At 40.3% G+C, this 16,278-nt stretch overlaps 1 protein-coding gene across 2 annotated transcripts in view; it reads left to right on the top strand.

The window, feature by feature from the left end:
* OGFOD3 (2-oxoglutarate and iron dependent oxygenase domain containing 3) overlaps positions 1-16,278 on the top strand; it is a 92,106-nt gene that overhangs the window by 55,990 nt on the left and 19,838 nt on the right. For both annotated transcript variants that reach the window (XM_074972006.1, XM_074972007.1), the window contains exon 8: positions 8,777-8,900. In XM_074972006.1, coding sequence (XP_074828107.1) covers positions 8,777-8,900 — 124 coding nt within the window. The remainder of the gene's footprint in view (positions 1-8,776; positions 8,901-16,278) is intronic.

The following is a 16,278-nucleotide window of genomic DNA, read 5'->3' as shown; positions in this document are numbered from 1 at the left end:
CATTTTATTGTCACTCCCCTGTTATATTGACATGCAAATTATTCTCTTTCCCCATTAACTATCTGTCAGTAAGGACATTTGGAGAGCACAGCTGGTGCAAATACACAAATATGGGCATGCTTCTATATCTCACCCATACATTCCCATAGGCTATTGCTTGTTTGTTTGTTTTTTCCATTGTATTTAGTATTTAAACTGCATTTAAGTGAAATTAACACCCTCCAGCCACCCACACTTCTGTAGTGAATTTTAAACAGTTCAGCATCCTGTCCTGGTAATTAAAACAATGCAGGAACACTGTGGACAAGCTGTCCTTTGTGATGCTGCTTTCTTGTAGCATGTAATAATAGGGAATCATATCTCCCACTTGCATTAGGAAAGACCTTTGGGCATTTGGCACAAAAATCTGCCTGGGGAATCTTATTAAAAGTTATAGGATATCAGCTATTAGTATTTTGTAAGGGCTGTTCAAACTGCAGTAAGTCATAGCACACTAGGGATTCAACTTTCAGTGTGCAACAGCAGCATTCACACGGACAGCTAGTGCGTGGCACACTAGTGTGAGGTGGATTTACATACCAGCCTACTGCATAGTAAGTGACTGTGTAGACATGCCATAAGACTAATCCTCTTCCCTGAATACTACATTATTTATCTTTTTCATGCTCTTGAAGCTACAGTGATCACTATTTAAAAAGTCAGTGTTTGCCAAGAGTTACTGTACAGAGGTATTTTTTGAAACCACAGTTCGACCTTTTTCTAGAATACGAAATAAACTGTGATATCTCAATCTTAAAAAAAGTAAAAAAAGAGTGTCTTGGATCTTTCACATATTTTCATGCAAAAAACCCTAAAATAGCAGATTCCATTTTTTTGAGAACACAGATAGTCCATTGAATTTCTTATTATTGAGTACGGGCTGCATTCAGTGTTGTACAAGACTGAGGGGATGTTACTGTCCCTTCCTTATGAATCTTACATTCTCTAATAGATAACACAGATATACAGTTCACTGGAACCAGATGACCAGAACATGGGTTCAGTAAGCTGTAAAAATGTGTGAATCTTGTAGATGTGCAGAAGCTTCGGGGAAATGGCTAAGCCCACCTATGAGTAGGCTCTTGGGCCTATTCCTGTAAAGTACTGAGCACCCTCAGCTCCTGCTAAAGTTGATGCCAACCTTTTTGCATTCTCAAGTCAAGTGCCTTTTGTAGCATAAAAAGCAACAGCTCAAGTCTTTCCAAAAGGAATCTAAAATGTGGGTTACAGTGTGGTGCGTCCCACTGGATACCTGCATTTCATCCTGTGCGTCTGCTAGGTTTTAAGTGACAGCACTGTATGGAACACAATGGGCTGGCTTAGGTAAAATGTTTGATGCCATGCAAAGGAGGCCTCACTTACACATATTTCATGGTCCTCCAGATCTCTGCTTTTTCAATTCCAAGTTGAAATAAATATAAAACCAGAATCAAACTGTCAAGGTTCCTCCCCCACTCTGAACGCTAGGGTACAGATGTGGGGATCTGCATGAAAACCTCCTAAGCTTATCTTTACCAGCTTAGGTCAAAACTTCCCCAAGGTACAAAATATTCCACCCTTTGTCCTTGGATTGGCCGCTACCACCACTAAACAAATACTGGTTACTGGGGAAGAGCTGTTTGGAAACGTCTTTCCCCCCAAATACTTCCCAAAACCTTGCACCCCACTTCTGGACAAGGTTTGGTAAAAAGCCTCACCAATTTGCATAGGTGACCACAGACCCAAACCCTTGGATCTGAGAACAATGAAAAAGCATTCAGTTTTCTTACAAGAATACTTTTAATAGAAATAGGAGTAAATAGAAGTAAAGAAATCCCCTATGTAAAATCAGGATGGTAGGTACCTTACAGGGTAATTAGATTCAAAACATAGAGAATCCCTCTAGGCAAAACCTTAAGTTACAAAAAAGATACACAGACAGAAAGAGTTATTCTATTCAGCACAATTCTTTTCTCAGCCATTTAAAGAAATCATAATCTAACACATACCTAGCTAGATTACTTACTAAAAGTTCTAAGACTCCATTCCTGTTCTATCCCCGACAAAAGCAGCATATAGACAGACAGAGACCCTTTATTTCTCTCCCTCCTCCCAGCTTTTGAAAGTATCTTGTCTCCTCATTGGTCATTTTGGTCAGGTGCCAGTGAGGTTACCTTTAGCTTCTTAACCCTTTACAGGTGAGAGGAGTTTTCCTCTGGCCAGGAGGGATTTTAAAGGGGTTTACCCTTCCCTTTATATTTATGACACAAACGTATATATGTATACTACTGCTTTAAATGTCTTTCCTGTTATACAGACAAAACTGAGGAAGACTTTAGTAGAAAATTAACATTCATAATGCCTCTTGGAAGACTGCAGATATAAAATAGAGCAAAAAAATAACTGCCCCATGTGGAGATATCCACAAAGAGAAGTAATCTAAATATTTGTAAACCATTTGTGCTCCTGATCTCTCTGATCCCGGTGTATTACTGGTTTGTAATGCTTATTTTGAGATTAGATTACACTATTCCTCACTGCCAATTACTGCGATATTTGGATTTCTCTTGAAGCCTCAACTTCTGGAGTCATGAGAATCTGTGTTTATTTAAAAAAAAAAAAAAAAAGAGGGTAACATTTTAGTTTCTGGTTGCAGAGAAAATGTCAGGAACACAGCTGCCTCTGAGCTTGGTTGCCTTGCAACCCAGTGAGCTCAGCTGGGCCCAATAAACCCTCACTAAGTAACTGTACTCCCTGAATGGTCAGAAGAACCAACAGATCACCATTTAAGCCCTGTAGCAACAGCAGCGCACTGGCTGCTCAGTGCGCCCAAGGGCTGCAGCTGCTCCAGACCTACTTTTTGCCCAGCCCTTGCTCCATCCCTTGCCTGCTCCACTCCAGCCTTAGTCCCTGCCCAGCTCTGATCTCCTGATTCCTAACTCCTGGCTCTGACCATTGGCTTGTCTCCTGACCACCTCTGCTTCTGCCCTCTGATTCTGCTTCGACCACTAGGTCACATTGTTTGCACCTGGTATAGAAAAGATGGAAAGCGTAAACAGGGTGTAACGTAAAGGTTCAAAAGGCAAATAAAAATGTGGGTTTTTTTGTTTTTTGTTTTGTTTTTTTGTATCATGATTTTAAGCCAATCTCATATTTTTTGGTGGGATGTCTATTTCATGACTTTTGAATACTTACGGTTTTTAATACTGCTATATAAACTCATTTGTATGATGCATAGAATGGAACTCTACTTATTATTACAAAAAATCATTTAAAAATACTTTTTGTGTTATTACCCACTCTTGCAAACCAACACTGAGACAAATTTAAAGTTTGCAGTTCCTTATATGTGTATGAACTCACAAGGGAATGTGTGAGTGTAAAATTACTGCTCCAAGCCCTCTAAATATCTCCAATCTAACGGCTCTCCAAAACCACAAGCATCCAAATTCAAGTGGTTTTATGTTAAGTGGTATATCTACAGATTGGAGAACCGGAAAAAAAAGATTTAATCACTCCATAACATTCCTAAAGTTACATTTACCACAGCAGGAGTGAAATATCCAGTCTAAATCCTCTCTGTTGCTCTGTTGAAGTCTCCCCCAGTCAGTCTGTGCACATTGTGGCAACTTACTGATTGTTTTCAGTGTTTCTGTCATAACGTTTCTGAAGACTTTGTGCTCTGATAACATCTCCTTTTTATTAGTGTTGTGCTTGAACATAGAGGTGTTTGAAATAAGGATCCAAACATTGCATCTTGAATGAATGTGTCTATGTATGTAGTACTGTTATTTATTAATATTATTTATTTAAGCACCATGTTTGCACATAAAAAGGATACTTCGGTATTTTTATAGGGCCAAGGGGGGACATGGATCAGCGTTCATGTCGCGCTCCCCATCAGTGTCTGGGCCGGGGAAGCTAATGATCCAGCCCGCAGACCAAATTTGGTGATGAATCCTGGTTGTGTGCCACTTGAGGCACATTGCACATACACTAAGAAGACAGGGCTGAAAGTGAAGTAAGCGGGGAAAAGTGTGCTAGAAAAAAGAGTTAGCTGGAGACTGAGAAGAGAGGTGGTTGTTGAATGTAGATGCTGTGACGTTACACCCCATATTTGTCATAGAAATATTGTTACGATATGAATATGGCAAACTAAGATGTTTTATGCAAGATGGGTATTGTGAGGTATCATTGAAAAGGTTATGATCTCCTGAATGTGTTTATCCAATTTGTATGCATGTATCATTTCTATATCTGAGGTTAGGAATATTGGCTTTGTAACAGTTACAACTGTGTGTGTATTTGGGGGAATGCCCACCAGAGAGTAGGCAATCTGCCTGAATGAGCCATTTCAGAAGGACAGTAGAACTTTGAAGATACTAATCTCCCACTGTCTTGAGAAGCTTCCTGGGATGTTGCTTTGACACTGATGGGTTATCTGATGATGTCACCTGGTACGGAGTACCACCTTGGACACTGCTGGTATTTTTCCACTGGAAACAAAGAGTTCCCACCTTATGTAAATTCTATTTAAGGCTGGGGAGTAAGGCAATGAGGACTCTTCTCCATTGCCTCCCTGTCGAAGAAGGAAGATTGCTAAAAACACATGAAGGGAAAAGCAGGGGCTGAGTCCAGGCAGAAATGGGGTCCCGTCTGTAAAAAGAAATAACTGGAATTCTAAGCTACAGAAACTGTGCAACCTGCCTAAAACAACATTTAGGGTGAGAAATTACATTTTGTAACCTGTTTCTTGAGTATATTAAGCTTAGTTTGCCTGTTTTGTTTTATTTGCTCAGTAATCTACTTTGCTCTGTTTGCTATCCCTTATAATCACTTAAAATTTTCCTTTTGTAGTTAATAAACTTATTTCTTGTTTATTTCAAAACCCAGTTTGTGCAACTCATATCTGGGGTGCCAAAAGCTGTGCATATCTCTCTCCACACTGAGGGAGAGGGTGAATTTCTATGAGCTTGCGCTGTGCAGATCTTTCTATACAGTGCAAGACCATCTTATTTTGGGGTTTACACTCCAGATGGTGTGTGCACCAGAGTGCTGGCCATTCTCCTAGCTGATTTCAGTCTGTGTCTGCAGCTGAGTTTGGCCTTGCCTGAGTGTGTGCTGGAAAGGGGCTTGAGAGCCTGGCATAGCAACCCAGCGCAAGGGAAACCCAGGCTGGTAGGACCGGCGGGCTTTGGGATCCCAGCACATCCGGTGGCACCCCAGAAGGCGGATCCAACCCATCCCATCTTCTATTAAAAGTCAGGTCATATCAAATGATAGGTACATGATAAAGACTGAAGGTTATTGGTGGTTGTTGATGAAATGTTGCTATTTTGGGTCTGTAAATAAATAGCTTCATCTACAAGCACCAGTTCTTTACCTCTAATTCTTGGTGAATGGTTGGGGGAGGAGAGTATTTAAAACCATAGATTTGTTAGACTTTTTTTAAAGTGTTGGAATGTGTCTGAATATAATTCTTATCCATATGCCAAGCCATTCAAGAATTGATTGTGAAACATAATCAGTACCCCACCTTTCTTTCTTTGCTGTTAATGGTGTGCCACCCCTCTCTTCTACTGATAATGCAATGTGCTGAACTTTAAACAAAAATGCCCCACATCTCCACCTGCTGTCTGGGAAAGCACTTTATCTCCTAGGGTTTTGTACAGAGGGTTCCAGAGAGTTCAGTGGGTCTCTGAATGGGCTCCAGGGACTGCCTGAACAGATCTGAATGCCAATAGGGGCCACAGTCCTTCATCTCTGTAAGAAGGCAGTTTTTCTGCATCATAGCTGGTTTGCATTTGAATGAGGTTCTTATTTTGGGCTCAGAACCACTTTACTGATCTATCAGTCTCCTCATATGCCGTGGAGTGTGTGATTGGAAAATGAATAGGGTAGAAATTCAGGCCTATTCACATTAGTCTGTATCTTGAAGCACACTACTAATAAAAAGTATATCCTTGCTAATGATGACATGGAAACCTATTTCACATTACTGAAATGATCAAATTGGTGAGTAAGCAAATAAACAAACTTTAAAAAAAAAATCAAGGAGGATCCATTTTAAAATATCTTAATTTTGACAGTTGTAATTTAGTTTAACATATTTCAGAGTAGCAGCCATGTTAGTCTGTATCCTCAAAAAGAAAAGGAGTACTTGTGGCACCTTAGAGACGAACAAATTAATTTGAGCATAAGCTTTCGTGAGCTACATGGGATGCATGCAGTTTTAGTAACAAGGCATCAATTAGCATCTGCTATTAAATCTGTCATTTTGGTGTGCAAATTATAAAGGGTGTACAGATGAGCATAGTGCAGTTTAGAGAGTTTCTGTTGGCTCATGCTGTATGATTGTGCAAACTAACTAGCAGAAATGTCTAAATGATTGCTTTGCCACATTCATATGTTTTAAATTAAATTATTCATAAAGAACTATTGAAAATTGATCTGTCTGTAGTTGTCAGTATGACTTTTATGAGTTGGTTTCAATTATAATAGTTTTTTCATGTAATTTATGAAGCCTTTTGATATTTAATGTTAGTGGGATAATAAATGCATTTGATATGCATGGGATGTTGTGTTATTCCAGAGAGGTTGTTATAATTTAATGTCATTCAGTGACCACTTATAAAGTGTCACCACTTCTTAATACTGATCTACCTTTGAGTGGTAGCAATCATGAAGAACAGTAATAGAAAAAGCTATTTGCTGCTAAAGGTTAGACAGACATGCTGATAAAAAAACCCCCATCACCAGCTCTACACTGGTTCGTAGCACTGGTGCAAATGCACTATTGCTGAAAAATTGGTTTTTCAGAGGACTGGCCAGCGCCTTGCTGAAAACATAGACAAAAACGTTTTTTCAGTTTCTTTTTCAAGTTTATAAATTAGGAGGAGGAACTGGATATACTAACTTTGTTTGCAGTCAGAGGAATGTCCACTTTTCAATGTCTGAAAAAGTATAGCTAGACGATAGCCATTTTTTGTGGGTTATAGGGTCAGAGTTGATGGGGTAGGTTGAGAGAGAATGGAGGACATCACTGAGGGAGAGAGGAGCAGTTGATTTTACAGTGTACCATAATAAAAGCCCCTAAAGCCTCAGACTTGTAAGCATGTAAGAGAAAGAGTAAGTTGTACTGAATGCGTGTGAAATGAGAGAGACATCCTTCTAATTCTTGAAGCATTCCTTGGACCAACCTGTGGTCTTATCGCCAGTGCAAGCCAACATGTCCTTTTAGCTGAAGATGTCTCTGCATTATTGGTTGTAAGGAAGACAGAATTATGGAGTGGGGATTTATTACTAGCCTGAAAAAGTTGATGAACCTTTAGGGTGTTGGGACTAAAATGTCATTAATAACATCACTTTCGTTAATGCCCTTCCACATTGTCTTGCATTTGTAATGTGGTTTAGACAAAGAGGATAAAAGGAAAGGCTGATAATTTAATTTTCCCTTACTCCAGAGTTAGATTTTAATACAGCTTGTTTTTCTGATGTAACTTTTCTTTTAAATCCTTAGGCTCAAAATCGCAAAATGAAGTAAATGTAAAGAAGAGCCCCATCCTTCATCTGGTGTCTTAATTTTCTCCAAATCTCATTTTATTTTCTCTCTTCTAGTCATTGCTCATGCAGTATAGTGTACACAACTGCTACTCAGTCAAAATTTTGGCTTTATCTGGCACTGGTGCACCTATACTTAAAAAAAAAAAAAAAAAAAAAAATTGAACTGGAAATGTCAAGACAGTTTATGGGTTTGCAAGGTGTCTGTTGATCTGAATAGTTCTGTTCTGTGACAGACGTTGTGTCAAAGGAAACAAATGAACAATTTATAATTAATGTACCTTAAATCAGGCAATTACCTTGATCACTTCTCTGCTGGACCCTTTGTAATGCAGAACATGATTAAATTGTGCCACTTTGTAAAGAAACCAGCAAATAATATCCCTGCTGATTTAAATATTTTATTTTAATTATAGATGACTTGTTCTGCTCAGATAAATTCAATATTCAGTATTTTCACAGCATCTTATGATTTCCATAAAGTGAATTTTGTCTCTCTTGAACCCAGGTATCAAGCAAAATTAGTAATGTAAAACAAAGAAATTAAGAAAAAAGACAGTCTGAAGGGCATTATGACATTTAAAAGGCACAGCATGTGAAGAACTTAAAGCATGTGGTCCTCAGTGCTTTGTAGAAAAACCATTTTATTTCCAAAGCCATCTGTGAACTTTAACAAAACAAAGAAAAAAGAAGGATCTGTTCCTCTAACAGATGTAAGTCAACTTGGAAGATCTGAATCATCAGCACATCTGAGTCCTTGCATGCTAGCAGATGAAAGGGAGGAAGGGTGAGGGGGTGAAAGGTGAGGTGCCCAGATAAGAGGGGAAACTATAATCAGTCAGAGATTGCGCAAATCCTTTTCATCCCCAGCCGTGCAGCATTTTTACCTTGATACAATATCTATCCCTGTGTTCCTATACTTTTTTAACATCAGGCCAAAATATCAGTTTGGGATCTGGTATCCTTTTTGCTAGGATTGAAAATACCTAGAGGAGTTAGGCTGATGTAGATCGATAGACTTTCTAAAGCTACTAGGAAATGAACAGTTCATTCCCAGCTTTAGAGAGCTTTTTAGTGAATGTCTAAAATAAGATGTGAAAAACTGGAAAAGTCCCTCAGACCTATTGGATCTGGAGTTTGCGTTCTGGAGAGGCCAGACTGGAGTCAGGTAATTTAATGCTCTCTCTTTTGTTCCTAGGTAACCTATGGCTCCTTTGACTATACATCGCTGCTTTATCTGTCTGACTACACTGAAGATTTTGGCGGTGGACGATTTGTGTTCATGGATGTAGGTGCTAACAAGACTGTAGAACCCCGAGCAGGTAGGATTCTCAGTTTACCTTCACTACATAACTCTCCGTGGACCAATTCCTGACCTCAGTTAAACCTGTGCTACCCCAGATGGGATTCAACAGTATGACTGAGGATAGAATTTAGCCTAATGTGTTTCAAGTGGGTGTCAGTAACATGTGACCTGGGACAGTGGATAGGCCACAATAATGATTAATGGAATGATGCCAGTAAAATTCATCCTGTTTGTAGCTACATTTTAATTACATAGAAAGAAATGATGAAATAGACTAACAATGGCCAAGGTTTGAGTTAATCTGAGACTGGCTATGCACGTGGAATAACTGCCTGAAAAGTCACAGCCTTCCTTAAATAGGATTCACAAGATCCGGGGTGTCCAACCTGAGCCTGAGAAGGAGCCAGAATTTACCAATGTACATTGCCAAAGAGCTACAGTAATATGTCAGCAGCCCCCCATTAGCTCCATCCCACCCTGCTGCCAGCACCTTCTGCGCACCGGCAGCCCTGCCGATCAGCGTCTTCCCCCTCCCTCTCCGCACCTCCCGATCAGCTGTTTGGTGGGGATGGGAGCGAGGGCATGGCAGGCTCAGGGGAGGGGGTGGGAAGGGGTGGAGTGGGGGCAGGGCCTGTGGCAGAGCCAGGGGTTGAGCAGTGAGCACCCCCCGGCACCTTGGAAAGTTGGCGCCTGTAACTCAGGCCCCGGAGTCGGTGCCTATACAAGGAGCTGCATGTTAACTTCTGAAGAGCCGCATGTGGCTCCGGAGAAACAGGTTGGCCACCCCTGCACAAGAGTGTCTTTCTAAAGCCTTCTTCTCCTTTATCGCTAAGAAGTACTTTTCCCTAAGGTTGATTTCTAGTCTTCTGCTCCCTGTGCCATCTGGGGCTGTTCCTGTGGAGGCAGCTGTTCCTGGGAAGAGGGTGCTGTGTGAATGCTCAACCCTTGCTGATCTCTGTCCAGTTAAGCAGGGGCAGCCTGGGCTCTGAGGGTATCTGTATTCTGGCTTTGGCCACAAAGATGAGGAGAGTTGCCATGTTGTGTCTTGAGGATGGAGTGAAGATAGGCTAAACTTGGAAACGTCAGCCGGTGCAAAATGCTGCCACTCATATTTTGAGAAGTATTTGCTCCAGGGACCCTGTTACACCAGAGCTGGCTGTCAGTTCATTTCTGGGTGTAATTCAAAAGTGTCAGTTTTAACATATAAAGCTTTAAATGTGTTGGATTCTGATTAGTGTGGAGAGCAGCTCTCTCCTTACCAAATACTAGAGGTGTTGAGATCAGCTGAGGTGTGCTAGCTAACATTCCCTTGATTTAATTGCAAGAGGTCCTCAACTTGGAAGCCACTTCTCTTCACCCCAAGTCTTTTAACTTCCAGGTCATGCTCTAAGACCCATTTGTTCTCCCAGGCTTTTACTGGAGAGATCGGAGGAGCAGAAGGATGTGGGGGTAGGGAAGGAGTCTTTTTTTATTAGGAGGACCAGTTTTTTGCACATTTCTCATAATGGTTTTTATATTAAGTGTATGTGGCCCAGGCACTGAATGAACACATTAGTACAAACTGAATAAAGCAGGGCAAAAATAGTCTGTGAGCTATATAAAGAATATGTAGGTCTCTTATGGGAGTGGAGGAGTTATTTTCCCTGTAATCTAATGTTGTTCTATTCAGATTTGCAACAACTCAAAGGATTTCTTTGACACCTGGAAAGTGTTCTTCAAATGTTTTTAAAACTGGCACTTAAAAGAAATAAATATATCACATAAACTGTAAGCTCTTTGAGGCGAGGACTGTCTTTGTGATGGATTCATACAGAGCCTATCACAGTGGGGCCCTGGTACATGCATGGGGCTTCTAGGTGATAACAGCAATTAGGTCATTACCGTGACTTGAGTTCCACTTAATTTTGTTTTGTGGGGAGATATGGGCCTCTTTGGTGTCACTCCAGTGAACTCCCAATCGTCGGCAAATTAAGCATTTTGGCAAATGAATAATTTTCAAAAGTAACTGGTGATTGTGGACACTTCAGTTGTAGGGTGCCCAACTTGAGGCACTTTAAAGGAGCTTGATGTTCAGAAAGTGCTGAGCGCCCACCATCTGAAAATCAGGTCCTTTGAAGTGCCTCAATTGGGGCATCTGAAAGTACAGGCACCCAAAATCATCACTAACTACTTGAGAATTTAGGGCATGATGCCTAATTTGGAGATAAGTGGGCATTCAATGGGGTGACTCCAGACGTCTGGTTAGTGGGTACAGAAAAGAAAAGCTCTGAGGCTGTATGCTATGAGCTCAGAATATTCTTAAGTGCATGGCCTTTTCGGATTCAGGTGAGTCTGATGTTTACTTTGCTTCTCTCCTGAGAAAGAAATCCAGGAGAAAGGCAGTGAAACTGAAAGAGGTTGAAAATAATAATGTAATTTCCAGAGACATCCCAAAGAGTAGTCAGCACTATCACTACAGCCACTTGTCATTGGAAGTTGGTGGTTGGGCATTAGGGTAGGTTAGCTAGATTGTGTTGGATTGTAAAGTCGTTTGTCAAAGGGTCTGTCTTTTCTGTGTTAAGTACAGCAGTATTAACATTTATGGTGCTGCATAAATTATCATTACCAATAAGTGATGTGGAGAATCCTGAGTGAAAAGGAGAAGGGGTTGGGAACTTTGAGGTGAAGCCCCAAGTAAAAGGCAAAAAGAACAGGAGTACTTGTGGCACCTTAGAGATTAACAAATTTATTTGAGCATAATCTTTCGTGAGCTATAGCCCACTTCATCGGATGCATAGAATGGAACATATAGTAAGAAGATACGTATGTACATACATACATACAGAGAACATGAAAATAGTTTTTTTCTCCTGCTGATAATAGCTCATCTTAATCAATTAGCCTCTTACTCCACCTTTTCATGTTCTCTGTATGTTTGTATGTATCTTCTTACTATATGTTCCATTCTATGCTTCCGATGAAGTGAGCTGTAGCCCACAAAAGCTTATGCTCAAATAAATTTGTTAGTCTCTAAGGTGCCACAAGTACTCCTGTTCTTTTTGCGGATACAGACTAACACGGCTGCTACTCTGAAACCTGTCATAGTGTAAAAGGCAAGTTGTACCAAGACACTGGCTTGTTGTGGAGGGTTAAGATTCCTCAAAGGACCCAGAGCTGTTGAGGGAAGACCTCCCTCCCAAACTCTGGCAGCTCTAGGACCCAGGTAGTGCCTTCTCTCTCTCTTCTCCCACCCCTCCCCACTCTGTGGCCTTAGGTAAATCTTCAGAGAGGAGTCATCCAGAGACTCCAGACTGTAGGATCCGAAGCAGCCAAAGTAGAGACCTTTGGTCCTCTGAACATTCAGAGAACTTTCTACCATTTTGACTAGACTTTCTCTGCCCTTTGTTGATTGGCTGTTTGCTTCAACCCCCCCTTCCCGTAGAAGTCTTTTCACTTTAGCTTCACTCATGCCACATCTGTCCTTATCCGCTTGTCTCTGCCCTGTCCCCCTCACCCCTTTCTTCTTTCATTGTCTCCACTCCCTTCCCCTTTTTTTCCGTGTAGCGTATCCCCTTCTAACTACCTCCCCCCAAATTGTGCAAGTAACATGATGTTTGCTGCCACATCACATTGTTCACCCCTGTATGCCCTCCCCCCCCGTCCCGTGTCTGTCTTGTATATTTAGATTGTAAACTCTTAGGGACAGGGACCCCAGCTATTATCGGTGTTTGTACAGTGCCTAGCACAATGGAGTTGGCTCGCAGGCACTACTGTAATTAAAAATGCTGTTAAAATGTAACTTGCATGAGAGGGTCCTTTTGATTAACCAAGAAGAAATAACTCTAGAGGACTTTTCTATCACGGAAGCAAGCTGTGTTCTAGTTTTCACTTTCAGAATGCGTCTCTGCTCTTCTCACGTGTTCTCTGACCCTGCTGTTTTTTCTCCCTAAACAACTCTTATATGAAATTTCTGTCAATAAGTTTTGCTTAATTCTCATTTTTCTTAGAAACTCTTTTCCAGTGGTCCCTGACTCCTTGCCAGCTAATTTAGCTGTGTCATAGCTTGACTATCGTTCTGAGTGTAGAAAACATTTATCTTTCTTATTGTTGCAGTTTTAGTATTCAGGAAAACAGACACCATGTGCTGAAATAAGTGCTTAAGTTTCTTCTCAGACAATAATTTGTCTGAGTGTCAAAGATTACAGTACAAAATTGATGAAATAGAACAAAAAGCTATTCATTTGAAGGGAGATAATAAATTAACAATAAACCATTGAAGGATTTCTGTTGGGCAGAAATGCTGCAAGGGCACACTTCACTATTGCCTCTTAAATGTTTTTCCTAGGACTGAAAGTGTAATATAATTCCTGGGTGAGTGAATGCACTAGCTGCGCAGTGACAAGGCAAACTACAGTTGGAGACTAATTTTTAAACCACTTTCTATCATCTCCCAAAATGTCACTTGTATATAAGTATACACAAATATATAAAAGTTTCCTTTTCTCAAAAATTAAATAGGATGGATGGGAGAGAGAGTGCAATGTGGCCCATCTTAAAGATATTAGGATCACTACAATGCGGACTAGTTTAACTCTTAACGAACATTTCTCGTGTTATTAAATATTACCGTTATGCCCCATACTCATATTTTATACAGTTGATCACCTAATTAAAGGAGTTAAAATCCCTTCTTAATGTAGAGGCCCCTGAACTGACTGTATTATAGATGCAGAACAAGTCATTATATTGTTTCACCAATTCACATGGTACAGACTTTTGGCAAATTGCCAGCACACTCTGCTGTATGGAAGGAACCCATTTTTCCTAGCTAGCTTGGATGCAATCAAAATAATGTGTGTATGCACTCACGTCTTTCGGTTTAGTTTGAGACCCTGCTGTAAGTACCTTACCAGTGAGAGAACTCCCAGATAGAATGGCATTGCATTTGGGGCTGAAATGAAGAGCATTAGAACAGTCGAAAGGTAATGTCTATTGCTCCCAAATTATATGCTTTTCATCCTTCTCATCTCTAAAATCAACACCTTGGAGTTTTTCTCAAATATTCTGTCTCTTTGCTCCATCTTCTCCCCCTCCAACTCCAGCCCAGTCAACTTTAGTCTGTCTGAATGCAGTTCCCATTTCACAGCAGTTCAGCCGGTTCTGCTTTCATTAAAGATTTTTCGTGACATAGGACCTGTCTGCTCCAGGCAGCAATGTGCACTACACGGATGTGAATTCTAAAGCACCCCCACTTGTTGTGCACTGACTGACCTATGTGGATTCAGTGTGTCTGGCTTCCTTTGCTACTCTTGCGGGAAGCTGCCAGCTTTTGCTGTCCGGGATTTGTTTATAAGTCAAAATTCTCATCAGAGGCTAGTTACATTGAAAAGAAGATACTGACTAGCACCAACAGGGTTGACTGCAGTTGTGACTGGAAACTAAGGGTTCTGTCTGGATGATATTGTTCATAATGTGCTTTAAAAAGAAATGTTTTTCACCAAATTTGAATAAAATCAGTTCCAATACATCTTTGCATTTCTCAGTAGGTTACTCTTTCATGGGAAAGAAAAAGCAGAACCCCTCTCAAGCAGAAATGATCAGAACACTATAAAATCAGCATATCCCAGATGCATTCTTTTTTGCCTGTTGTTAGTACCAATTACAGCTACAACTATTAAATACTTCAGTTATTTTGGATGCCAGCAAAAGTTAGTGGGGTTTGTATCTAATCTTTTTCTTAAAATAAGGTAGCCAAGGTTGGAGCGAGATGCAGAATTCCAACAAGAATATCATCAGTAGAAGCTGCATAGTTCTTGAAAGAAATTCCTATGTTGAAAGATATGAAACAAGAAGACTTTGATCATCCTTTTCCCAACGTTAAAACTGTACCTCTGTTATCTAAACTATCATAGACGGGGACGAGGATAGTTTTACTCAAGAGGAGGACATAAATGTGGCAGCAATTAAAATCCGATTCTCCAAAGTGGTATTCCTCTGTAGTTGAGGCTCCATGAACACTGTGACAAGCCCATCTGGCTTCTGTGGCTCTCTGTTGGAGGAGACTGGAAATGCCAGAGTAGATTTAGAGAAATTAAAAAATGAATAATTAAGACAATATAGAATTCCTCATGGTGGTGGGGTTAATATTAAATTCAGTGTATTTTACACTGCCACTAAGTTTTCAGTGTGCTGACAGCACACCAACTGCAGTGTATACGTGTTAAAGGAGAAGCTATAGATTTCTTGTGGAGGCTTGAACTCCTGCTCTGCTATATCCTGCCATCCTACCTGCCCCTGTGGATAATCACATTAGCTGGATGTATTTGCTAAAATGGTCATCAGTGAAATAGTTAAGTGTTGGCATTGGAAGTGTCATTAGTTTTCAGAGTCAACTGCCCACTAAAAAAGTTTGGGACAATTTGCACTTGCTTTGATTTATTCTCAATTCACATTTGGAATTTACATTATGCTGCACAGCTCTCTTTAAGATTTGCTTCTCTGTCAAATGCTCTGGTCATAGAATGGTGGAAGATAGCAGGGCCCCTGTATTAGTCTGGGATACTTCTGGGAGATCACCAAACTTTGATTAATATAAAAGTAATTGGAATAGATGTGGTGAATTCAAGTTCCTTCTTCCTAATCAGTATATTTTATACTTTACAACTTTAAAATGACAGGTTTCAGAGTAGCAGCCGTGGGGAAAAGGAGTACTTGTGACATCTTAGTGACTAACAAATTTATTTGAGCACAAGCTTTCGTGAGCTACAGTGCCACAACTACTCTTTAACTTTAAAATAAAAGCTTTATTTTCTTCAAACATTAAGGGGAAAAAATCAGTGTATCAGAGGCAGGAACCTTGAAGATCCAGAACGAAATGAAAACAAATAGCACAGACAGGCAGTGCTAATTATTGGCAAAAAGATGTCCTTGTTATTTCTCGGAGTAACCAGAACTCTCGCCCCTCTCTCTCCTCATGACTTTGCTTCTGTTAATTCAAGGGGTCTGGGTATTAAAACCAAGAGAACTTTAAAGTATGAAAACTAATTAACCAAGGGCAATAGCAAGAGCAACTAAGATTCGGTCCAAGCAACATTGGCCAAATCTAAAAAGCCTGCAATGATTTTCGTTTGTGTGTTTTAAAAATGATAAATTCAAAGACTGAAGGGATAGAAGGCTAAATCCCAGTTATCTAGCAATGAGAGAAAAATAATTTTAAAAAATCAGATGCATTCCATACTTCTAAACAGGGTTCTTTTACTAAGCCCTTACTGCATTTCCTGAATGTCTTTTCTCCACAATAGCCTGATCCAGACTTCTTCCTCCTTATAACTTATTTATTTTGTATTCTGCAGAGGGTTCTCAGCATGCCCTGCTCTTAAAGGGATAGCATCCTGCCACAGATTGTTTTTTTTTGA

The sequence above is a fragment of the Natator depressus genome, chromosome 14 (genome assembly GCF_965152275.1).
Source record: "Natator depressus isolate rNatDep1 chromosome 14, rNatDep2.hap1, whole genome shotgun sequence".
NCBI classification, from domain to species: Eukaryota; Metazoa; Chordata; order Testudines; family Cheloniidae; genus Natator; species Natator depressus.
Note: the sequence above shows the minus strand (reverse complement) of the source record. Positions and strands in the feature narration are given on the sequence as shown.